General features: G+C 55.9%; 1 protein-coding gene across 1 annotated transcript; it reads right to left on the bottom strand.

Moving 5' to 3' along the window:
* Window positions 1–3,921: 3,921 nt before the first annotated feature.
* On the bottom strand, window positions 3,922–24,192 carry CD5 (CD5 molecule; the record flags this gene model as incomplete). Its single annotated transcript, XM_082844472.1, has 10 exons — window positions 3,922–4,010; window positions 4,545–4,664; window positions 5,599–5,652; window positions 6,355–6,480; window positions 7,138–7,431; window positions 9,444–9,776; window positions 10,023–10,085; window positions 10,562–10,873; window positions 12,607–12,654; window positions 24,141–24,192. The coding sequence occupies 10 exons, from the start codon at window positions 24,190–24,192 to the stop codon at window positions 3,922–3,924; spliced, it is 1,491 nt and encodes a 496-aa protein (XP_082700598.1).
* Between the last annotated feature and the right edge of the window lie 1,838 nt (window positions 24,193–26,030).

The following is a 26,030-nucleotide window of genomic DNA, read 5'->3' as shown; positions in this document are numbered from 1 at the left end:
CAAGGGGAGGAGACTGCAGGTGGGTAGTTCAGTGGGTCACTCAGCCTGGGGAGGGGGGGCAACCCTCGCACCTGCTGTGATCTGGCTGCAGGGGATCCTCTGAGATGCCACTGTGGTACCAGAAATCGTCAGGCTTCAGGAGGCCACAGTCCTGAGAAAAGCTTGGGTAATCTGTGCTGCGAATCCCCCTGGACTCCGGTCAAAGGGTTACCGCCCTTTGCCCCCTCCTGAACTCTGACCTTGCCTTGCAACCGTATCAGGGACTGAGAACGCAGGACACCAGGGAGAGCTAGGAGACCCCTGGGCTTTGCAGGAAGAAGCTGAAAATCTCAGGGCTGGGGGAGGGGCCACAATCAAGTCGGTGCTTTGCGTTGGTCCCAGAGTGGTGGTCGGGGGTACCAGGGGCCGAAGAGAGGAAGCAGCACTTTCTAAGCAGCTCGGCGGAGAGCTGCTCTAGCTGGTCACTCAGGGCGTGCCACCCCTGCTGCTCTCGCCTCTCTCTCCCCAGGCCCTCCCCACCCCTTCCTCCCTGTCCTGCACCCGCCACATGAAATCACTGGGCGTCCTCTGCCAGATCGCCGTGGGCTACTTTTTTTTTTTTTTTTTTTTGCGGTACGCGGACCTCTCACCGCCGTGGCCTCTCCCGCCGCGGAGCACAGGCTCCGGACGCGCAGGCTCAGCGGCCATGGCTCACGGGTCCAGCTGCTCCGCGGCATGTGGGATCTTCCCGGACCGGGGCACGAACCCGCGTCCCCTGCATCGGCAGGCGGACCATCAACCACTGCTCCACCAGGGAAGCCCCCGCGGTGGGCTTCTTGCTGCCGTGGGGGCTGCACGGGGACAGACCCTAAGTGTCAAGTTCAGAGCCTCACAGAGATTCCTAGCGCGGTGAGAAGGACACTTAGCTGCGGCGAGGCCGTTTGAAATGCCCTTTCAGTGCCACTCGGTACTCCCAGACCCTAGCGGCGTGACAGGTTTGAAGCTAGACCCGGTCCTTGGTAGTGCGAGTGAGCTTTCCTCTTGGGGTCCCCAGTTTCCTTAACATGCGGAGAACGTGCTAGAATCAGGTTGCCCGTGAGGGTCAGGTAGGCAACGATTTAGGGGAGTGGGCCGGGGCAGATGAGCGCTGCCCTCTCTGGCTGAGGTAGCGGGTGTATCCTCGGCTCTGCTCTGGGCTGGGGGTGGAGGGGTTGGGGGCCGCAGGCTGGCACGTGGCCCCAGGGGTGAGCCCAGGCCACAGTAGGGCATCCTCTGCGGCTGAGGGAGACCGGGCAGTTGCTCATCAGAGGAGCGGCGCCGACCAGTGGCCTGTGGGCTGTGTCTGCCCACCGAGGCTGGAACTTGGCAAAGGTGCTTCCGAGGCTGAGGCAGTTCCTATTCAGTTGCTTAACCAAACATCTTTTCGGAAATGCATCACCCAAGCCCACCACCACCACTTGCAAAACAGTTTTGTAGAGAGACTTTCTGCTCAACGCAGCTCTTTTTTGGGGTGGTGTGTTTTTAAGTAGGTCATGGTGGCTGTGAGGCCACTGAATGGTGGCCCGACTAGAGATTAAAGAGCTTTTATCCGGAAAGGGGCTGGTGAGAGACATTTGGTGCCTCGGGCCCTTTGCCCCTCCCTGAGAGCCGCCTCCCACTTCCCTTTTGAGGAGCCCCTTCAGTATAGGAATCTCTGCCAGGTGACTCCTGGTACCCAGGTGACTAGGTGTCCCTGTTTCCGGATTCCCTGCGTGGTCAGGGGCAGAGCCACACCCTGGGCTCTCTCGGGACAGAGTCCTGAGCAGGGGGTGGGTGAGGGCTCGGTTGGAGGGTGTCAGGGGGGCCAGAGGGCTCCCAGGCGCTTCTGGCATGCTTGTGATTCTGTGAGCAGCCCCCCTCATCCCCACCATATCCTTCTAGGAGCTTCCTTTTGCTCTCCCAGAGTTGCTCCTGTGGCTTGGACCATTGATATCTCCTGGTGGATATGGGGCCAAATCGAGTGGAGCAAGGCCCCAGCCCCGAGATGTCTTCTCAGGGCCCAGCGAGGCCCGGCCAGTCCTCTCCCTTCACTAGACCCTTAAGTTCCGAGTCAGATGCCCTCCTCTGGCTCGTCGTTCAGGAAACCCAGGCACTGCAGGACTAGGTATGTGTCTAGGCTTGCTCTGGAGTCCAGGGGACTATTTCAGTTAAGGGAATTACTTAACCCACAGGAATGTTCAGTCCTGGTCTCTCACTCTCAGGTTAGAAGGTTAACTGATTGGCTGAAACGACTTGAACTTTGGACTTTTAACAGCTGTGTGAACCCAAATCCCAAATCGGCTAGGATTTCCTAGGTACCCACTTTGTGCAGGGCCCTGAGGTGGCACTGGTGCCCTTTGGACTTGACAGCCAGTGGTCCCTGCTCTCGGTCAAGTGAGGGGCTGCAAGGGGAGGAGGCACAGATCGAGGGCTGGTGATGGGGCTCTGGGTCAGGCAGCCACACGTGCTGGCTGGTGGCTGCTGTGCTGTGTTAGGTCCTGTGTCAGTGTTGCACCCTCTGACCATGAGGCTGCAGAGCCCTCGCCCCCTGGTAGGTGCCCCTTCCCACTGGCACCCCCAGAGGGATCCACAGGGGTGGACCCTGGATTGAGGAGGCCGGGCACTCTAGTTCTCAGGAAGCAGAAAAATCATTATTTACAAAGAACATATTAAAAATGCACGAGAGAAATCAGCCCTTGCCTCCCACCACCCGCAAGGTGTGAGCATCCTCGTGGAGCCTCATGGGTCAGAGCTGGAGAAGAGAACTGAGTCCCCCAGACGGGGCAGGGAGCTGCCCAGGTCCGGACCCCGTGTGTCTCTGCTTGGGAGGGATGCCTGCTTCCAGGCTCTGCCCTTTCGCAGCTTCCACACCTGGAGGGCGGCCAGCTGAGCTGCGTTGGGGTCTTCGCCTGGGCTGGTGAAGATGTGGAGAGATGTGTGAGCTGGCCTGCCTCTGCTGGGCAGTAGGACGTGTTGGAAAGTCACGTCCATGGTCCTGCCGGGCAAGGACCTGGACACTGTTTTCCAAGCAGTGACTGCAGAGTATTCTCAGGACAGAAGGTCTGGCTCTTGATGTTTGTTCCTGGGTCCCGGTTCTGTGTGGTGAGAAGGAAGTGTGTCGGCGGAGGAAGCCTCATACTCTGGAGATGGTTCAGGGAGGTGGGGGACAGGCCCAAAGCCCCCAGCCCAACGTCAGGGATAGCAGCTTCTCCTTCCTGCTGGTGTAAGTCCATCAGGATACTCTCAGGGGTGCTTTTTTAAAAAAAGTCGAGGTATAGTTGATTTACAATATTATGTTCGTTTCAGGTGTACAACATAGTGATTCAAAAAGCTTATAGATTATACTCCATTTATAGTTATTATAAAATACTGGCTATCTTCCCTGTGCTGTACAATACATCCTCCTAGCTTATTTCTTTTATACATAGTAGTTTGTACCTCTTAAACTTCCCCTACCCTTAGGGGCTCTTTTATGTAGTCTTCTGAGATGGAGTTTTTTTTTCTTTTTTCTTTTTGCGGTACGCGGGCCTCTCACCGCTGTGGCCGCTCCCGCCACAGAGCACGGGCTCCGGACGCGCAGGCCCAGCGGCCATGGCTCACGGGCCCAGCCGCTCCGCGGCATGTGGGATCCTCCCGGACCGGGGCACGAACCCGCGTCCCCTGCATCGGCAGGCGGACTCTCAACCACGGCGCCACCTGGGAAGCCCTGAGATGGAGTTTAAGGTCCATGACCCCTCTGCTCAAATGGCCAGAGCGGCTCCCGTCACCGAAATTGCTGACGCTTACTCTTTTCCTTTATAAGGGTCCAGGTGCTCGTCCCCCAGCCCCCCACCAGGTCATGGCCGGGCAGGGCGAGCAGAGGTGAGGAACCAGGTGGCTGGTTCTTATTTATCCCCAGGGCTCTGCGGGGGCCGGGCTCACCTTTTACAGCCTCTGAGCCCCGTGCAGATCATAGTCACTGTCAGAGGAGTTATCGGGCTGGGTAGAGACACGACGCAGGGCCCCTTCCAGAGCTGTGGACAGAAAGGAGGCCATTTGAGCAGGGTTATCCCTCCAGGCTACACAGAGAGAGCCCTTCAGAGCCAAGAGCCCTGCGGGGGCTGGAAGATCACAGAGACTTTCTGAGCTGCTGGCTCAACGGCCCTGAACTTGTTGTGATCAAATCAGCTAGTGTCCTCTAACGATGCTGAACGCCAGGCTCCCCGTGGCTTAATTGCCAGTGCCAGTCAGGGAGCACTCGATACAGGGCTCTGCGGGCCACTGACGGATGCTCTGTTCTGCCTCCAAGGGATCCGAGGGGCCTCATTTATTGAGAAACAGGTCCTTCAGGTCACAGCGGTGCTGGGGTTAATGACATCCCGGCACATTCTCTCTAGCTGAGTGGCCCGTTACGGCTGTATCCCTTCCATACCCTGCCGTGACCGGCTGTCAGAGGGGGGCCGTTTGATCCTTCTGCCCCCTGCTCGGCCTCCCTTCTTTCTCCAGGCGATCATGTGACCCTCTGCTCGGCCCTGCCGTCATTCCTAGGAGCGCCAGCTGGTGCTTACCTGGAAAAGCTGAGATTTGGGAGTTCCTGGGAGGCTGACTGTATTCGTTCTCCAGGTGGGAGGCCGTGGGGTTCTCAGCCTGGGACCGGACAGTCACCGTGTGGTTGCGATGGAAAGACACTGAGCGGATGTGGGAGATAGTAACATTAGACATGATGCTCTGTCCTCCTCCCCAACAGGGGCCCAACTTGAATTTCCTGTTCCCACTGTGTAACGTGGGGGTGGTGGTGCAAGAGCCCCCTGAGCTCCTTCAGTGCAACCCTTTTTCCCTTTCTTCCCCGGGAGGCTCATTCTAGCATCGCTCAGGCTTTTAGAGCAGCTTTGGGTCGGCTGGCAAGCTGACGGGCGGGCAGGCCATCAGTCAGACAGTCAGTCAGTCATCAAACATTTATCAAGCCTGGAACTGGAACACGAGTGATAGGGCAGATATGGTCTCTGCCCTCCTGGAACGGGGGGGCTTTATATTGTAAGAAAGACTTGACAACACAGCGCCTTCTTGAAGGAATTGGCCCTTGACACACAAAGTGGGGGAGAAGGTGGAGTAGAGGCAGGAGGAGGGCTGTGGTTCTACCCACAAAGGGGGCTCTGGCTGTGGCCAGAAGGAGAGAGGATGGAGACCAGGGGTGGGGACAGGGCCGGCTGCATCCAAATGTCTTAAAACTGGCCTTGTAAATTGTTCCACGATAAAGACGTTCCATGATGAATCTAGCTTGGACAACCCTTCTTAACATACGTCCGCTTTGGAGATGAACCATGCAAAAATGCCCACGAAGGTTCTGACAAGTCCTGAAGTAAAGAACCGTGTCTGGCTTTGCTTAACTCACTGATTTCTGAGTCTCTTTGATCACGGGGCCCTCTTCTCTGAGTACCACCCATTAACACCTGTGGCTACAGTCACACCTTAGATGAGCACAGGGGAGCTCAGAGGCCTCAAGGAGCCACTGACTCTGTCCACGGTCGGCAGTGACCCGTGACCCTGCTTCACGGCCTCCTTCCTGAGTCTCGTGGCTACTGACCTGGGCCAAGGGAGGATCCTGCCTCCGGGGCTACTTACTGTTCTGGTTCAATCCCGTCGGGCCAATCCACTGGCGCTGCTTCTTCTGGCGGACTGAGTGACAGACAGGAAAGGCACATGGTGGGGGGGAGGGGGGTTGAGACAGGCGTGGGCAAGGGGGGCGGGAGCCAGGGAAGGAGGGAGGAGGTGGCAGGTGCATGCTGAGGGGCCGGTTCTCCAGGAGAAACCACCGCGGGGTGCTTAGAACCAGAATTAAGACCTGGGAGGGCAGCAGGGACCCAGCCATCACTGCCCACCTCTGGCAGTGGGCAGCCTCTCTAATCTCACACCCTTGTCTCCGAATGATTTCCTCCCGAGTTCTGCAAGGCCAGGATGATACCCCCTACCTTCACAAGGTCTGGGGTCGCCCATTTGTGGTATGAGGAAACCAGAGATCAGGGAGGAAGTGGTTCGATTAGCTGCTAAGTGGTGGAGCCGGCCTGGGGCACGTGTCTTCTGGGGTCAGACCGTCTGGACCCACCACAGTCTAAAGAATACCCTCCCTTTGGGCTGGAGTGGGTCCCAGCTGGGGCCCTGGATGTGGGCGAATCAGTGATTTTCCTGATTTTCTGTTTGTTACTTGGTGCGGAGAAAGGCCGGTGGGCAGGAGAGGGGCAGGGCTGGGTGGTGAAGCAGAGGTGCTCCCGGCCGGCTTTCTGGAGGTGGGAACCCTCCTCTGTGGGGCTCGTGGGCAACCCGTCCAGTCTCCCCACGCAGGGGCTTGAAAGGGAGGAGGTTCGGGGCACCTACACCTACATTTCTTCACCAGCTTCTTGTAGGCGAGAGGGCCACACACCACCAGCAGCATTACCGCAAGCACGAGGGCCAGGATGACGCTTGCCACTGTGCCTGCACCCAGGCCCGCTGGGCGTGTGTTCTGGCCTGCAGGAGGCAGAGTTAGGTCAGCCCCAGCCTGGGAGGCATCAAAACTGTCCGTTCAGAGGGAAGCTCCTGGCTGGCTGGCTGGCTTCCCCCAGTAACTCACCAGCGTGTGCGGAAGGCAGTTTTCTATCTGCTGTCTCTCCACCCGTCTCTGAAATTCTCCGCTACCCGTTCATTTATCCGCCATTTACTATGTAACAGTTGATCATCGGCTATCACTTGCCCCTCCTGTGATCAACTCTTTAAGTTTCCACCATTTTCCAGTTACTATGAGTGATCACCTTGCCATCATATACAAATAGCCAGCCAGCCATTCATCGCTCTCTCTTCTGTGTGAGTCAATTACCATTAGTGCAGCAAATATGTACCCCCCTCCCTTGCTTTTCTGCTTTCCATCTGGAAGAGCAGAAGACGGAAGGAGGGTTCTACCATTCATTAGCTGCCTGACAATGGCGGCCAGTCTCCTATTGACGGTTCGTGCTCACTGCTGCCTGAGCACTCTTGTCCCCTCTCCCCTCATCTGTCATCCCTCCATCCTTCCCCAGGGCTCTCTCTTTAGTTCCTGGGGCCTGTTCTTCAGAAATGTGCTCATCGACTGAGTCTTAGAAGGAAGATCCAGAACTACCCTCCACCCACCGTGGGCTGGGCCCAACTCACAGGTGACAAACACTCTCTTGCAGTGGGATTTTTTCTGCAGAAGCTGGTGGCACTGGGACAGCTTCCCCGGGGGACAGAAGAACCCCCCGGAGGTCTTCTCGCCGGTGTCCAGCAGCTGGTAGGAGCTGACGTTGCCGCACTGCTGCTCCCGGCACACGTCCTCCCACCTCGCCATGCCCTTAGCTGAGGAGCTGTCGCACAGGGCGTCCCACTGCTTGCCCTGGCGCACCTCCACGGAGCCTTCACACGTGCCGCTGCCCCCCACCAGGCGGCTCTGCACCTTGGGCTGGAAATCTGGGGGGAGAGCAATGGGAGGTGAGGTGGCGGGCTCGGCAGGAGCTCCCTGGGCCCCGAGCTTGCATGCCTGGTCTCTGGGACCCCGTGACACTGGCAGAGTGGGGGCCCTGGCAGGGCCTGGCGCTCGGGGGTCTGGGTACCACGTGGGACTGCCTTCCTTTCTGCCTTTCCCTTCTTCTGGCATCCTCTCTGGCATTTTCCCCATCAAGCCCTGTCCCTGGCGCCTCTGGGCAGCTGCAGCAGCTCGGGCACGTTCGGTGAAGAGGCTGGCAGTGCCCGTCAGCAGCCACCAGCAGGGAGTCGTCCCCCACCCAGGTGGCAGTAACAGAAGTGGGGAAATAGGCCCCACCTGGGTCCGCTTCCCTCTTTGAAACGTCCTCTCATTCTCTTGCTGCTCCTTGAGAGCTGGGAGGGCTTTTCAGAGAGGGGAAACTGAGGCCCAGGGATGGGAAATACCCCCTGCTCTGAGAACTGGAGATTCGCAGGTGGGACTGAATCCAGGAATCCTGCTGCCCAGGCCTCAAGCCTGGAGGGACCAGCTTTCATAACAGGGCCTGGTCCAGCAGAAACTGATTCATTTCTGCTTATCAGGGCTGGGCCTGGAGGCCCACATGTGCTCGAGTTAGAGCGAGCTGTGATCGCAGCAGCTTTGGCCAGTTTCTATAGCAACATCCATCTTCAAAGCTCTAGTAAATCTTCTATTTAGAAAAAAAAAAATCCAAAGGCAAGCCTTCTGGGTATGGTTTTGCAAGTTGTAGCCTACAGGAGGGCTCCTAGCAGAGGGGTGGGTGGGCCTGAGAGCCAGCCAGGTTTTTCCATCAGGCCAAGAGATCCTTGGGGGCTGCTTCTGCCTGGAGGGGGCAGCATCTTACTAATTCACACCATGTGTCCAGTGGTTTGGGGGCATCCCTGCCTGCAGGATAGCCCAGTGGTCCAGAGCAGATGCTTCCCAGATGGGTGCTCATGAGTCCCTGAGACTTTGCTGAAAGGCAGATCCTGATTGGTAGGTGGAGGGTGGGGCCTGGGACTCTGTAGTTCTAACCAGCCAGGTGAAGCCAGTGCTGCTGGTCCGGGATCACACCTGGAGTAGCCAAGGCTTACACAACAGGCTCTGGAGTGGTGCTCCTTGAGGGGAAACCCCAGCTAGTGCTCCATGATACTGAGGAAGAAATTTAACCCCTCTGAGCCTCAGCTTCCTCATCTGCAAGGTGGGGCTAATAATAGCACCCACCTTCTAAGCTTGTTGTGAAAATGAAGGAATGCCCTGACTAGTCCCCAACGTGATGTAAGCACTCAGGAAGTATGACTTCTTAAAGTCTGGGCTTCACTAGACCATCTGGTGATAGGAGCCCACTACGTCCCGAGGCCTGCTGTGGTTATCCTTATTTTGACCTGTGGTCCCTTTCCCTGCAGTTTCCCCATTGATCCTCGTTTTGGGATCCCCCAGACCAGCCTCTGGGCTCCTGGTCTCAACCACACCGGCATCGCCAGTCTCTTCTGGTCAGTGGCCTGTGACTCGGGAGCCTCTGCAGGAAGCCCCCTGGGGCCCTGCTCTGGCTTTTCTCTACCTGCTGTGCCTCAGAGACCTCCTAGGTCTCACCATCGCTCCAACATCACCTGTCCCCGGGATTTATAAACTCCCCTCCTGCAAGCCTGGTCCCCTCCAAGCGCTCCATCCTGCTTGGGCCCTTGACACAAGCCACAGTCCACCAAACTCACCAGCTGACCGTGCCTCCTCCTGTAAGTCCTGCCACTTCCCCGTGTGGCAGCCGAGCCAGCGGTACATTTGGGCTTGTTCTGCGTTACTTTGCAGAGATGCCCGGGGCGTTGGGTGTGAGTGTGGCCTCCCCACCCCATGGCCGCCCTACCTCTTAGAGGCCAACGATCAGCCCCCATGTCCCTTGTGTTCTCCGTAGCGCTAGTGCCCTGTGCTGCACGGAGGGCTTTCAGGAACGTGTGGTGACTGACCACATGGGGGCGCCCGTGAGTCTTGGCACGGTCCCACTCACCAGAACAGATGAGGCCAAGAGCTTGGCCTCCCGCCTGGGGCTGAACTTTTCTGAAGCACTGCTCCAGGGTGGCACATCTCCTGTTCTGGATCCTCCACCGGATTGGCAAGGGACCGCTCTCTCCTGGCTCTAGTTTCCTGGCTGCCTCGGTCTCTGGCAGAGGCCTCAGGAAAGAGCCACACTGGAGGGCTGCACAGATGAGGTTCCCCAGGTCCTGGATCCCGTCCTGGGACTCGATGCCGACGGTGCCACCCAGGCTGCCGCTGTAGAACTCCACCAGGCCTGCACACCGCAGGCCCCTGGGTCGCGCCACCAGCTGCAGCCTGGGAGGAGCTGGGAGGTGGGGAGGGACCTGAGTGCTGACGACCAGCAGCAGGACCTCTCTTGCTCTGTGGTTCTAACACACAGACGGGTGGATGACTGGCCAACGGCCCCGGGAGGTGGTGAGGTCCCAAATATTGCATGGAACATGCGCTACAACTTTTCATGCTTATCTGAAATTTAAATGTAACTGAATATCCTGTGTTCTTGTTTGCTAAATCCGACACCCTACCCCCAGGGCCCTCAGAATCCTTTTACCTGTGGGCTCCGGAGTGGTTATGGGCGGGGGGCTCGTGGGAAGAGGTGTTGTCCTCAGTGGCTCTGAAAAGAGATGCTCTGGTTAGGGAGGGGGCCGGGACCCTGGGAGGGAGGAGGGAAGAGTAGGGGGTGTGGGGAGAGTTGGGGTCAACAACCGGCCATGTTGAGAAAGACCTGGAACTCATGATGTAAGTACCACGGGCCCCATTAAGTCCACTTGACCCACACGTTGTGTCTAGGCCTCCTGCGAGGCAGGCAGTACCGGCCCGTTTTACAGTTGGGAAAACAGAGGTTAAGAGGAGACAATGAAGTTAACTGTTGGCAGAACCAGCTCTCGACCTTTTCCTTCCCCAGACAGGTGCCAGCACGCCCTCAGTACTCCTCCTCCAGTTCCCCAGCAGTGTATGTTTCTGAGAGGGTAGTTGTAAATCGGGGACCCCTTCCACCTGCCTGCTCAGGGCCCAGATCACAGGCGTGGGCAGCCTCCTCGGGGCTGGTGCCCAGGCCCAGGGAACCCACGGGGCCAGCTAGTTACCCACCTAAGCAGATCAGGGCCAGAGGGTCCCCCTGATTTGCCTTGCTGTCGCTGCAGTTGGAGAAGGACCCCAGTTGTCCGCGGCAGGTGATCTGGCTCTGGGGTCGCTTCCCTTTGAAGTGATGGAAGTGGGAGAGGAGCAAGGGCTCCCTGCATCGCAGCTTCTGGCAGAGCTTCCAGGCCTGACCGGAGTCCTCCCGGTGGAACGGGCGCAGGCCCCAGCTCTGGCTGTGCACCGTGTACCACTCGTCCTTGTAGTTGACCTCCAGATGGCCCTGGCACCGCGAGCCGGAGCCACTTAGTCTCACTGTGAACCCTAGGGGTCAAAGAGGTGGAGGGGGCAGTCGGGCTGGAAAGGGCCCTCCATGGGGGCCCCTCCCTGCACCTTCCCCATCTGGACCCCACCCCTAGCAAGGCTCCCGTTGCCCACGGGCTGCCTGCTTTGCTCCTCCTGTGAGCGTCGTCCTCTGGGACCTTGCAGGGACTTTCCAGAAACTCAGGCTGATGCTGCCCCTGATCTGGGCAGCCCCTTGAAACCAGGCCAGGAGGACGGGGCTTGAGACCTCAGAGCCCAGGGAACTCGGGGCAGTGAACGAGGGGCTCTCAGCGCCCACCGTCCTGCAGAATCGCCCCTTCCTGGAAATTCTGTTTCAATAGACCCCAGATAGGGCCCGAAGCCTGATCTTTTTCTCTCTCTAACTTTTATTCTATTTTTTTCTGTTCATTTTTTTAATTGAAGTCTAGTTGACTTACCATTGCTGTGCCAATCTCAGCTGTACAGAAAAGTGACTCAGTTATACACATACAGACATTCTTTATTTAATATTCTTTTCCATGATGGTTTATCCCAGGAGATTGGATACAGTTCCCTGTGCTATACAGTAGGACCTTGTTCTTTATTCATTCTAAATGTAACAGTTTGCATCTACCAACCCTAAACTCCCAGTCCATCCCTCTCCCTCCCCCTTTGCCCCTTGTCTCTAACTTTTAAAATCAGTTTTATCGAGGTACAATTCACATACAGGGACATACACTCATTTTAAGGACACTTGTTCAATGGAATTTGACAAATGTATGCACACCTATAGCCCCCGCCATGCTCTAGAAGCGAACACGCCCATCACCTGGAAGTTGCCTCATGCCTCTTCATAGTCGATTGCCCTGAATCCAGCCTCAGGCAGCCAGTGATCTGCTTTCTGTTACTAGAGATGAGCTCTGCCTGTTCTCAAATGTTATATAAGTGGGACTGTACAGCAGGAACCATCTTGCTAGAGTTTGGAGCTAGGATACCATTGCAGGCTTCCAGGTCCCGGCCCAGGGCCTACCAAGCCCTCTGTGGCCCCTTTTGGTTGCCTGGTAGCTTCATGAGATCCTCTCGCCACATTTGTCACCAAATACATTCAGCATGATGTTATCTCAGGAAATGTGAAAAAGAGAGGTCTGTGGTGAAGTGAGTCTGGGAACTGCTGAATCTGAAAATGCTTAACTGAGTTCCTCATTGCAGGACTTCTCGGAGCCTTTACTAGGCCAGTGTCCCCTGTCAGGAGTCTGCAGTGGGTGATGTAGTGTTGCCTACCCTTCGTCCAACGAGTTCTGTGGAACCCTGTTTGGGAAACACTAGCCTCTAGGCTTAAAGTCCAACCTCTAAGGCAAGACATTTCACACAGTTTACAATCTGGTGCAGCCTCTCTCTGCAGCCCCAGCGGCGAATGTCTCTGGCCAGGGAGCATCTGGCAGGACTGGGCAGGAAAAGGACTTTGCAAGGTGCAGTTATGGCCAGTATCTTTTCTGTGCCTGGTGAGTGGGTCATAATAATAATTAGCACGACACCCAGCATTTGTGGGGTGCTTTACAGCCATCCAGGGCATCTATCTGCAAATGGGCCTCAAGTGTGCATGCACGCATGTGTGCGTGGGTAGGGGGTGTGGGCTGCACTCTCTCTCTCTCTCTCTCTGTAAGGTGCAATTCGCTCCGATGGAGGGATGGCAGGTCCCCCTACAGCCTGGTGGGATCGTTCCCCGCCCCCCTCTCCACGTGGCTCGTCCTTACCTTGGTCCTCTAAGTTGAGCCCTCTGAGGCCTCTGAGGCAGGAAGTGACTGCAGAAAGGAGAGAAGAGGGTCAGGAAGGGAAGTCTCTCTCCTGCTTCGCCTCACCTCTAGTCACAGCCTGATCAATGGCATTTTTCCTCCAGCCACTGTCGTGGGCTTCAGGGGCAGGGATTTTCATACTACAGACGGCAACCCTTAGGTGGGTCATGAAACCAGTTTAGTGGGTTGCAACCATCAATTTTCCTTCTTGTTTTAAAACTTTACTTTTTATTATTATTTTTTAATTAAAAAAATTTTTTTTGTGGTACGCGGGCCTCTCACTGCTGTGGCCTCTCCCGTTGCAGAGCACAGGCTCCGGACGCGCAGGCTCAGCGGCCATGGCTCACGGGCCCAGCTGCTCTGCGGCATGTGGGATCTTCCCGGACCGGGGCACGAATCCCTGTCCCCTGCATCGGCAGGCGGACTCTCAACCACTGCACCACCAGGGAAGCCCAAAACTTTACTTTTTAAAAGAACATGCAGTAAATTCCATTTTCTTTTAGTGCACAATTCTATGAATATGAACACATACACAGATCTGCATAATCACCGTAACCATCAAGGCCATACAACAGTCCCATCACCCCCCAAAATTCCCTCATGCTGTCTCTCTGTAGTAATATGCAGCATTGCAACCATCAATTTTTTAAAAATCATGTAGTAACACAACCATCGTTTTTTTTTTTTGCGGTACGCGGGCCTCTCACCGCTGTGGCCTCTCCCGTTGCGGAGCACAGGCTCCGGACGCACAGGCTCAGCAGCCATGGCTCACGGGTCCAGCCGCTTCGCAGCACGTGGGATCTTCCCAGACCGGGGCACGAACCCGTGTCCCCTGCATCGGCAGGCGGACTCCCAACCACTGCGCCACCAGGGAAGCCCACAACCATCGATTTTTAAAATACTGAAACGGACTAGAATAGAAATGTCAGAATGCATCGTGTTTTGTGAGGATACGGCTCACTTTGTGTGTGTTGGGTGGCAATATAAAAACATCCTGAGTGTTGCTTTCAGTCAAAAAATGTTTGAATGTCATAGTTCTAGAGAGCTGAGAACTGAGCCGGAACGGGAACCCAGAACATGTGTTGTTACTTTCTAGAATTCCCAAGGCAGGATAAGAATTATAGCAATTTCTCTTTAACAGCTCCCAGTTCTAGAGGAGGAAATCAGAGCTCAGAGAGGCAAAGGGGCTTGCCCAAGATCACATGGTCAGTTGGTGAAGGAGCCCAGTGGACTTGGGTCTGGGGGGAACTGGCCTCCCCTCTGTCCTGGCTCCTGCCTGGGCGCCTTCAATAGGAATGTGGGCCATTGGGCAGTCCCTCCTCCTCGAGCCTCGTCTGACTGTGGAGCAGGGGTGTCAAAGTGGCTCGTTGTCCGTGGCCATGTGTCCGGCTCACGTGTGGCTGGGGCGGAGGTTTGATCTGGGTGGGGACGGGTCGGGTGGCACGCCTGTATGGCCTCAGAGCCCACCCTCCACGTTGGCTGCCTGGCTTTATCAGTCGTGGAGCAAGTGCTTGGTTTCCATCTGCCCCAGGCTTGCTTCTCAGTTGGGAGCTGGGCACAGCATCGGTCAGGGTGAGTACTTTATATAGTAAAGGGCTGTGTTTAAGTTTCTTTTGAGAAATTGTTGCTGGGTGTAAAAAGTCCCGTTTTTGCCTGAGTGTTCTGAAGCTGGTGGTAGAATTTTAAGGGGAGTCATGCCCCACCAGCCTGCCCTCTCCCTCCAACCAAGACTCCTTGTAATTAAGTTGTGGCCTATGGTAAGTTTCTTCCATCTTGGCAAGAGCCCGCCATGGTTGCCCCGGGAGTCCTGGGCCTTGGAAGGGGAAGGTATTTCTCACACAGAGGGCATGTCGGGTCCAGAGCAGAGGCCAGAGCTCTGGCCTGGGTTGGGAGGGGGCTGGCCAGCTGTCAATCGTCTGATCTATTGCAATGGGCAGGGCAGCCTCAGGAGGACATGGTGGAGATGCCCGGCTAGCTTGGTGAGAGAGGAGGCAGGGGGCCTTTGTCCAGCCCTCACCTCTCACCCCTGACCTTCCACTCCTACCTCCCTCCGTCCCAGTTCCCACCATGAATGGGGCTGTACACCTTTAGGGATTCATTTCTTTGGCTAAATCCTGAGGGCACTTATGGGGATAGGGGACCCAAAGGTCCATTCTTTGGTGCTGAATGTTGCAGGATAGGTTTTCTGGCACTGATGCCTTTCTCTGGGTCTGAGTACGAGCTCTGCCACTTCCCTAGCCCCTGTGAGCCTCAGTTTCATGGTCTGAGGCTCAGTATGGGAGCAAGAAAGGGACCAGCTTCATAGCAATGTTGTGAGGATGAGATGAAATAATCTATGCAAAAGACAGCCCAGTGCCTTCCTGGCTGGCGTTCAGTTCAACACCAGAGCTGGTGTTGCTGGTTGTGGAGCTGGCTGGGCCCAGGGCAGGGGTGGGCGGGACTGCAGGCCTGCTGGGGAGTTTTCCCGGGGGCAGGGGTCCTCGTCTGGACGCTTGGAGAGCCAGATCCCAGGGCTCGCCACCTCCCTTTCCCACCTGGGGCCTTCACAGTCCCAAAGTCACCACAGTCAACGTCTGTTAACAGCAGCTACCAATTATTGAACACCTACTGTATACTCAGCCCTGGGCGAGGGGTCCTTACGGGTATCGTTCATCTTCCACACGGCCCCACAATTTGAGTTGAATATGTTCACAATATAGCTGTCGGGAGAGGCAAGTGCCCTGTCCCGGGTAACACCGCCAGCAACAGGCAGGACCTGGATTTGAACCACGAGTATGCCTTCCAAACCCATCTCTCTGCCTTCTGCCATCCAGCTGGGCCTCCAAAGTGTCAAGTTCAGGGAATGAACAAATGAGCAGAAATGGACATGACCTTGACCCTGACCCTGGTGCTGGAGTCCCCAGACCCTGAAGCCCCTGGGGACAGGGACTGGGCCTGACCATCCCTGCGGATCTCACACAGAACAACCAGAGAACATTCTCAGGAAAGACTGAACAACCTGAGAACCAAGAAAAATTCTAAAAAAGAAAATGCTCTGTGGAGAAAAGGCATCTATGCATTCCAGGGCTTCGCCTCCCTCTGGGAGCCTGACTGGCCTCAGGTGAGCAGCATTTCTTGTCTTGTCCCTCCATCACCGTCACTGTCACCACCCACCATCGCCATCACCACCATCACAACCATCAACACAGTCACTGTCACCATCACCACTACCACCATCATCACCATCACCATCACTGTCACATCATCATCACCATCAACACCGTCACCACCACCATCATCAACACAGTCACCGTCACCATCATCAACACCATCACCAACACCGGTACTGTCACCATCACTGTCACCATCGCCATCACTGTCACCATCACCATCACCACCATCACCACCACCATCCTCAACACTTTTTTTTTTTTTTGCGGTACACGGGCGTCTCACTGCTGTGGCCTCTCCTGTTGCGGAGCACAGGCTCCGGACGCGCAGGCTCAGCAGCCATGGCTCACGGGCCCAGCCGCTCCGCGGCATGTGGGATCCTCCCAGACCGGGGCATGAACCCGTGTCCCCTGCATCAGCAGGCGGACTCTCAACCACTGCGCCACCAGGGAAGCCCTCAACACTTTTATAGTTGTACTTTCTCCTAGACACTTTTATACATTAACTCTCTCAAACCTCACCACAGCTCTGTGGAGTTGGCACTATTATTTTGATCTCCATTTTATAGATGAGGGAACAGAGAGATTAACTAACTTGCTAAGCAACTGATGAAGAGTGGGCCCAGGACTCCAAGCCAGGCCATCTGGCACACAGTCTGTGCTTTTGACCGCTGGGCCCAGCTGCCTCCCTTCCCTTCAGAGGGAAGGCTGCCACGGCCTGCTGTGTGTTTCACCAATTCCTGCATGTTCCCGGCGTGCAAACCTGATGAAAGAGAGTGAACTTGTGATTCCCTTCAGTCAGTGAAACATACTGTGGGAAGACTTTCCATGAACTTGCTGTGTGATCTTGGCAAGTCACTCAACCTCTCTGGGCTTGGTCTCCTCGTCTGTAAAGTCAGGAAGTTAGAGTCCACCCTCCCTCACCTTCCTTTTGGTTCAAACTTCCATGATCTATAATCTTCAGCTCCTGATGTAGCTCAGCGGCAGGCAGGCAGGCAGGCGTGGGCAGGTGAGATGTGTGACTGACTGGGAGCCTTCCTGGGTGCTGCTTCTTCCTGTCTGTCCAGGGATCCTTTCAGGTTTTGATTGTCCACAACTTATTCATTCTTTCAGCTGCTTCTCACAGGGATCAGACCAACATCCTCCTTCCCCTGAACGCTGCTGACTGTGCTCGGGGTCCCTTTGACCCCTTCCCTGGCTACAGCTTAGCCCAGCCCCTGCGTGCAGCCCGAGGCCCAAGGCTTTGCTGCTGCAGAACCTGCAAACAGAAGCCTGGGGACCCATGATACCAAGAGGGACAGGAGGCACAGAAGCATCCTGCCATTCCCCAGTCTCTCATCCAACACCACACCCCGAGCAGCTGGGGCCAGGCCCCTTCCCTCCCCTGCCAACCTTTCCTTGGAGGCCCCACTATTTAGGGCTTAGACTGGCCAAGCCAGGGAACGATCAGGGCCAAAAATCCAGAGAGACAGTAGGAAGGCTTTTTCACTCTCCCCTCCCCCCTCCCATGTCTGCCTTTGCAGAGATTTAACCATTTTGACTCTGCCTGCCCTGATGAGGTCTCAGTGAGGAGTAAATGAATTCCTGAAAGAGGCTCTGAGACATTTACGAGCTCACCCCCTTCCTCCCCTCTCCTCTTGCATCCCCCCCCATTCTGGATGGTTCTCTCTTTGGTTCCCTGTACAGCAATACTCTGGGCCACGTCAGGCCACAGATGAGTTTTATTTGCTCAGCACAGTGTTATAATTTTTTTTCTGGAGCCCATTGTTTTGTAAGGTTTCTTTCTGTTTTGTTTCTCTTTTTCTTTTTTGGGCCGTACCGTGCCGCATGCAGGATCTTAGTTCCCCGACCAGGGATCAAACCTGAGCCCCCCTGCAGTAGAAGCGCAGAGTCTTAACCACGGGACCTCCAGGGAAGTCGCTTACTTTTCTTTTTTGTAAAAAAAATCCCAAGGTCCAGATATTTTTGAAAAGCAATATGCTTTGGCCATGTGGGGCTGCATCCCCATGAGCCCCCAGGGCAGCCTGTTCTGTCCTGGTTTGCCAGCACCCTCGGGGCAGCCTACTGCCACCCTGCATCTGGAGAGCCTCAGCTTCAAACACATGATGGCTTCTGCAGCAAAACATATGAATTTTCACAGTAAGTGGGATGTGTCAAGATTATAAGCAGTCTCCTATTCATTCAGGTCAGGATTTGCACTGTAAACGTTTGCCAGAAATTTGCAAATTTGGGGGGGGGGTTGGAATTGCAAATGAACGTTGGTGGACCCGTATTATCAGTCCCGCTTCACAGCAGAGCCAGAACTTGGCCCAGGCTGCTGGCTTCAGAGCTTGTACACTTGATGCCACCTCTGACCCACTCATGGGCCTGCCTGGACCCGTGAGCACCTATGCTTGCAGCCCTACACACTGAGAAATGGAGACAAGGGTGTGGCCTGCCGAGGGTCCAGGGGGCCCCAGGATCCCAGGGAGAAGCTGGGACTTTACGGATGATAATAATAGTGACAGCGACCTCTGACCCCGTGCAGACCCCAAGGGTTTTTCACGGGAGACCCCATTTCTTCCTGACTGCCTCAATCAGGGGGGGCTGTCATCACTCTGTTTTCCGGATAAGGAAACTGACAGACTGATTTAGTGCGGTTTGGAAGTCTGATGTTCCATGTCTTCCGTTAACAGTGATTCCCTTTAATAGTCCATAACATTCTCATCAATTTACAGCAAACACAATTTGTCAGCTGCCTTTTGGGGGCATTCCGGATTTTCCTTCCCTCCTCCTCTGCTGAGAGGCTGACTCGGAAGGCCAGGAACTCCGCTTTTCTGAAACGACTCTCATCAGTGGGGCTGTGTTAACCTGAGTCTGTATCAGGGCTTCAGGGAAACAAAGATCTCAAAGGGCCGAAATTCCGTTTGTCGGGTTGCGCACCAGACGAAGTGGTCGGTTTTTGATCAGGAACCTTTTTATGTGCAAAACTTGTAGAAAATCACACTGGGCTTATGCCAGGAGGAGCCTGGGGGCTGGAGCCTGCAGAAGGAACAGCGGATTCAGGTCTCTAATCTCGCTCACCCAGGGTCTGCGCCGATGAGCGACGGTGCGCAGCTTGTGGGCACAGTGGCCTTCGTATCTGAATTGCAATTCCACGCTCTCCCTGGTGGCCTCGTGTGTTTGATTGAATTTGCATGAGTTTCACGCCACCGTATGTGACTCCACTGTCACAAGGACAAGTCCTCCTTTCTGTTCAGAGCTTCACATATCCCAAAGCCCGCACAGGGGCTCGTCCTTTCCATGCACAGCCCTGTGAAGAAGGGACCGAGCTCACCCCTATTTTCAGATCAAGAAACCGAGGTTCAGAGAGGCTCAGTGACTTGCCCAAGGTCACACAGCTCGCTGGTGGTAGGGTCGGTGAAGAAACTCCGTCACCATCACTTGACAGGGCCCCATGGGACTCTACCACTGGGAGACCCCAGAGCCCGCTCGCCCATGGTACAGAAGGGGGAAACTGAGGCCAGGGAGAGGGAGGGGCTCACTCCGGAGGGGAGTCTGTGGCAGTACAGGGGACCCGTGCTGCCTCTGCCAGTTGCCACCAATCTCCTATCCTGTTTCTACCACATCTCTCCCAGCTGTGCCCCAGGGACAAGGGAGTATCAGGGTCCCTGTGGGAGCCGTATGGGTCAAGCCCCCCAGGGGTACATACCAATGATGAGGGCAGGGGTGGTGACGGTAGTAGTTACAGAGGAAGTGACACAGGGCCACGATTCCCTGTCTGCAATTCAAAGTCTAAAACCAAGAGTCTTTTCTGATGCATTTGGCAGGAAGGCATTTGTGCCTTCAGTGTGCGAATTCGGTTTCACTGCAGAAATGGGAATGTGTTTCATTATGGCATGTTGCCCAGTCTGGAAAATTCTGGGTTCCCAAATGCATCTGGCCGGAGGCTCCAGGTAACAGCTTGTGGACCTGGAGAGGCGAGAGTTCCAGTTTCTCTCCAGGGCACTCTTCCCCCTTTCTCCTCTGCTTGGCCCCTGGGTGCCTTGAGTTCATTGGAGAAAACGCTCTGTGCTCATGGAGGCTTCCACAGCTGCCTCGCCACCAGCCTGTGTGTGACGGCCCGTCTGCCTGCAGCCGTCGTCCCCAGGTCCACATAGCATGGTGCTATTTCCTACATGTATTTACTAAAATATTATCTTCTCGTGAGACCCACTGCAACTTCCTGGGATACAGCATGGCCCCCGAGCTCCCAATCCCCAACCTCACGTCACTTCGTGACCTCCTAACATCCATATGATCATTGATTTAGCTTCTGTCTGTCTGTCTCCCCATCACACCCCAACTACGATGTCGGATGCACCTGGACAGGAATTTTGATTGTTCATTGCTGTGTCTCCAGCACTTAGAACAGTACCTGGCACATAGTAGGTGCTCAGTAAATACTTGCTGTCTGAATGAATGAACCAGATTTAATGATAGCAATTATCCTTTGAGATGGGCACAGTGGTTATCCCCATTTTATAGATGAGAAAGCTGAGTCTCAGAGGGGTGTTCTTGTCATTTGTGAGTCGCCAAGCAGAAATCGAACCCAGATCTGCGTTGCTCCAAAGCCCCACAGGCCTTCACACATGTCTGCACGCAACACAGGCACACATATAGCAGGTACACACACAGCACACACACACATGCTCACCAGGCACCCACAGGCACCCACATGCATGCACACAGAACAGGTGTTCAATCAATTTTGTTGGGTGGAGTTGAAGTCCCTCCCTGGTCCCCTGGTCACTGCAGAGAAACCCCTCTGAACTGTAGGCAGGCGCTGGTCAGAGTGACCAGAGGGGACAGTGCCAGCCCCCGAGCCCCCAGGTCCCTCTGCTACCCGCTGGGGGTGGGGAGCTTGGGGTTGCTAGGGGCCTGATTCTTTGCACTCAGAGCCAGCAAGGGCCTCAGCTCTGCAGCTGAGGCCGCGGGCCGGATGGCGGGCTCACACTGGGCGTCCCCTCTCCTCTCCTCTACTGTAGATGCCCAGCCCCCCTCGGCCTGTCCTGCCCGTTGCCTTCACCCTTGATGTCCCCTCTGCCTGGGACACTCCTCCCACTTTTCTCTGCCTGGCTGGTTCCTTCCATCATTCGGGTCTCAGACGAGACATCACCTCCTCAGAGAGGAGCCCCTCAGACTGGAAGCCCCTTCGAACGTGAACTTGGTTAATGAGTCTCAAACATTGCGGTTTCCTTCGTTGCACTGATCACGATATTTAGAAATTTGTAAATATTTCGGGTGCGCCCTCCATGAGGGTGGACCCCTGTGTGGATCACGGCTGTATCCCCAGAGTTTTACACAGAGCTGGACACCTAGTAGATGCTCAATAAATGTATGTGGATGAATAAATGAATGAATAACTAGCCTGTGCAGGAGGACTGGGGGAGAGAAAGACTGATGGCCAGGCTCGAGGCCTCCCCACCAGGTCCTGACACCTTGTTTCTTGCTGACTCTGATAATAATGATAATAAATTTATATAATAAGTAAATTTATATGATAAATTATATAATAAATAAAATAAAAATTATACATATAAAATTATTATATATAAATAATTATAAAAATTATATAATAAATGAATTTATTATTAATGCTTACTGAGCACTTACACAAACTGACGTTCCTATCAAAGCTCTGTATTCATTGATTCACTTAATCCTTATAAACCGCTATGAGGCAGGTCCTATTATTATTCCAATTTTGCAGAAGAGGAAACTGAAGCTTACAGAACGGGTCCATGGTCACCCAGCTGGCAAGGGGGGACCAGAATTCAAACTACCAAGTCCGTGACTTTCTCAAGCCTTAGTGCCAGCTTCTGGAGTCCCGGTGGCTGGGCCGGAGCCTCTGGGCAGTGATCAGGGCTGCCTCCATGCCTCACCTTCAGCAGGTGAGCCCTGGGCATGTTGGAGCTCAGGGCAGCTGCAGAGGGAAGCAGGCTGTGAGCATCTTCATGTACCAAAGGTCCCCAAGCCACGGGCACAAACTTGATAGCCAGCCAAGAGGCCGCAGTGTTCCCAGGGCTCTGGCGGTGAAGCATCTCTACTTGGAATGTCTTGAAGGGCGCCTGTGCTGTTTGCCCCCAGCCACAGCCCTGACCCTCGGTGTCCCCAGCCCTCGGTGGCTGCCTGTCTGCTGGTGGTGGTTGTGTCCTGCAGCCATTTTCCTACTCGTGGGAGTGGCTTTGGTGTGCCTTCGCTCTTGGCTAGGGGTACAGAGGAGCCCCCACGAGAGCAGAAGCACTGCGCTGGGGTGGGCTCTGCAGCTCACTAGCTGCTCCCCCTGGACCTCAGTTTTCCACACTGTAAAATAGGGACAATGGGCCCACCTGCTTCCTAGGATGTTGTGAAGCTTTCAGAAGAAAATGGCTTTAAAAGTATTTCTTGGGCTTCCCTGGTGGTGCAGTGGTTGAGGGTCCGCCTGCCGATGCAGGGGACACGGGTTCATGCCCCGGTCTGGGAAGATCCCACATGCCGCGGAGCGGCTGGGCCCGTGAGCCATGGCCGCTGAGCCTGCGCGTCCGGAGCCTGTGCTCCACAATGGGAGAAGCCACAACGGTGAGAGGCCCGCGTACCGCAAAAAAAAAAGTATTTCTTAAGCTGTGACCTGCTGAACAATGGGAATGTTTTTTATCCACCAGTTACACACACACACACACACACACACACACACACACACACACACACACACATACACACACTGGGAATCCTGAGCTCCTGGGCTTCCAGATGGTTCCCACACTCTGGTGAAGGCACTGCCTCCAAGGCTTCCTGACTCTGGGCTCCATTAGGCTTAGTCCTACCAGGAGCCTCGCCCCTGATGGGGTTCAGGGGGAGGCCAGCAGAGCACTCCCAGGGGGCTTCGCTAGACTCCTGCCCTGCTGGGGTCAGAGGCCACAGGTGAGGGGTCGGTGGGGAGCTTAGGGGCCTGGTCCTTGGAGTCTCCAGGGCCAAGGAGGGTCCCGTAAGCAGCGGGGTCCATCTGTCAGCCTCTGCCCTGGGGACAGAAGGCACTTTGCACCTCCTGCAGCTCCATGGAAGAGTAGCCGTGAGGACACGTGTGCACATGTGCCATTGCCACATGCATGGGAGAAGGCAAGTCTACATTTGGAGGCCATGTTTAACCCATGAAAACACACACACGTACACACGCACACACACACACACCTCTCACACACACATACTCACACCTACACACCCGTTTTCTAGGAGGGACTGAGGCCCCCCACCAGGCAGGCAATGTCCCCAAGTCCTTTCCCTTCAAACTGGGAAACTGCAAGCTGCCGCCTGTTCTCACCTGTTCCCGTCCCGAGTCAGTCAACTCTCTCACCCTGCCACACCTTCCAAACCCTTGAGAAGTGGTCAGATCTTACCCAGTTCACCCCCCCTGCATTTTATAAATAAGGAGACGGAGGCCCCGAGAGGCTCGGACCTATCTGAGGTCATACCCGGCCAGGCTTGGACCCCAGGGCTCAGGTCACGAAGTACCCTCCCCTCCCCGCCCCTCCCGCTTGCTCAGGACCCTCCCCACTGGCCAGTGTCGGTGACACCCCAGCAGCAGGGCTCCGGTCCTGAACTAGCGTCCCAAGGCCTCAGGGATGGAGGACTGCCCTTTCCACCGTCTCCCCTCCAGCAAACAGTAGGCCCCAGACTCACCCACCCCAACCTTATCCCCAGACAGCTTCTCCAGAGGCCCCAAGTCAATTCTACAGTGGCCCCCGGGGAAGTGTTCAGAAGCCCCTCCTCCGGGTCTGGAGTGACAGCAGACCCACGCCTGGCTGGCAGGCCTGGCTGAGACCCCCTCTGGGATGAAACCAGTAACTAGGGACAAAGGTGTGCGTCTCTGGCATCTGCTCGACGGTGATCCGGTCCCCACCCTGCCCTGGCCGCTGTGCCCAGAGCATCATCGGAACTGCCCAGGAGACGGCAGTTTCCTGTCCCTGGAGGCATCCAGGTAACGGCTGGACACTCCTGGGGTTGGGGGGGTAGCAGCAGAGGGAAGCCGGCATTGAATGAGGGCTGGACAACTTGATTTCTAGGCCGAGAGTCTGATCTTGGCATGGATTCCACCTCGAAGGGGACAGTAAGGTCCCCAACAGTGCAAGAGAGAAGCAGAGGTGGGGCCCTGGGGGTGGGACAGGCGGGGCCAAGAGCCGAGCTGGGGCTGGGGGAGAAGACAGGGATCCTGGTGGCCCCAGCCCTCCGTGCTGCTCCAGAGAGGTGACATGCGAGCCTGAGTCAGACTGAGGGGATCTGACTCCGGCATCTTCTTCTCTGTACCCTGAGCCCAGGTACCCCAGAAGACACCCCAGAAGGGGTACTCACCCAGCAGCCCTAGCAGGTACAGGGCGGCCAGCGGCGGATGTCGAGACCCCATGGGTGCGGCCTCCTCTGCCTCAACCTCAGCGAGCTCGGCCCCTGTAGGTGAGGGTGTCTGGCCCTGTGTCTGCCTCTCCGGGAGAAGGGGGAGGGGCGGGCAGGCTCACGCAGGGGTGGGACAGGGGAGCAGGCAGTGTGGGGCCTGTGTCATCGTGTTTGAAGTTGAAACTGTCAACTTCCTCCTGGGTAAAACCATCTGCCCCAGTTCGAATGGCGGCCCTGATCTCTGCCAGCTTCCTGCCCGGGGTGCCTAGGCCTGGGCCAGTGCCCTGACCCCGCCATGCTGGGACAGGGCTGCGGCCTGGGGGAGCCCTGAGCCGGGCCGAGGGGAGGGAGGCCTGCGGGAGGGGTTTGGGAGAGACGGGGGACACGTCTCTGAGCTGTGCTGGGGTGATGAGTGAGAGGTGGGAGGTGGTGGGCACCGCCCCCGTCCTTGCAGCAGAGACTCCGTGATGAAAAACCAAACCAAACCCTCCATCTCTGCTACCGGGATGAGGTAGGAGTTGGAGGTGAATCCCCGCAGGTGGCATTTTACTAGCAAACACAGGAGAGGGCTCCTCCACGGACCCTGGGCTTGCATCAGGGTGTGTATGTGAGAGCTCAGTGTGGATGGCGTGATCTCTGTGTCGATGTTGCTGAAATAAACCCCGGGCTGCTGAGGAAGAGGAGGGGTGCTGGGCATTTTGCAAAGCCGATGGGGTAGGCCAGCGACTGACCAGGGAAAGGTTCAGCCTCTCTGGCGCCTGGGCTCAGGTCCCTCACTCCAGGGTAGACGGAGCCCAGACCCAGGCTCCTTGGGGCTTCTCGCAATCCGGGCCATGCCAGGGGTGAAGTGGCTCAGGGACATGACAGTAGCCGAATATGAAGAGTTGGAGGGTAAGGGTCTGAGCCAGGCCTCCCAGCTGCACGCCCCCCATCTCCACATCCCCTCCGCCAGCAGCTGGAGGCCCTCTAGGGCTGGGGGGTGGGGGTGTCCCTCCCTGGGCCCGTGAAGTTGTCTCAGCAGCTACCCAATAGCCTCCACTCAGCTCCCAGCATCCAACACTCCCCAGTCTCCTCTAATACGGGGCCGGGAGGGTGTTGGGGTGCTTGAATCCATTCCCTAAGGAAAGGGTCAAGGCCTGGGGTCAAGCCCTGTCATAGGTGTGATCGGGGAGGCACACCCACCACCTCATACAGGATTCGGAGGTGCTTCCTCCCCTCCCCAGAGGTGACGTGGAGGCTTCAGCCGGCCCTTCCTGGCCCCGCGCCTTCCCACTCCCCCCACTCCCCTTACCCTCCCAACCCACCCACTCTCACATCCATCCTTCCCATCCTGTGACTGGAAATCCCAGACTTTTCATTCCCTCCTTCAGTTGTTCATCCAGCAAATCTTTGCCCCATGCTAAGCACCAGAGATGCAGAAATGGAGACACATGGTCCCCACTCTGCTTACACTCCGAGGACCCTCTGGATAATTTTTCTCTTAAAGACTCGGTGTTGGGAATTCCCTGGCCGTCCAGTGGTTAGGACTCTGTGCTTTCACTGTTCGATCCCTGGTCAGGGAACTAAGATCCCACACACCGCGTGGCATAGCCAAAAAAAAAAAAAGACCCTGTGTTTAGGAAGCTTTTATTGGTCACACTAGTGGTGTGTATTAAGTGGCCCTTCGTGACCCTGTTACCACACTCAGTTTACATAACTGCAGCCGGGAAGGGAGAAGGGGTTTTTATTGAGCACCTACCCAAGCTGGGGGGCGTGGCCTCTTCCCAACCACCATGGGAAGTGGGTGGAGTTTTCCATTTCACAGACGAGGAAACTGAGGCTCAGAAAGTAAGGTACTTGGCCTCAGGAGGT

This window comes from Leucopleurus acutus, assembly GCF_964270905.1.
Source record: "Leucopleurus acutus genome assembly, chromosome: 8".
NCBI lineage: Eukaryota > Metazoa > Chordata > Mammalia > Artiodactyla > Delphinidae > Leucopleurus > Leucopleurus acutus.
This window is presented reverse-complemented; position numbering and strand designations above follow the sequence as displayed.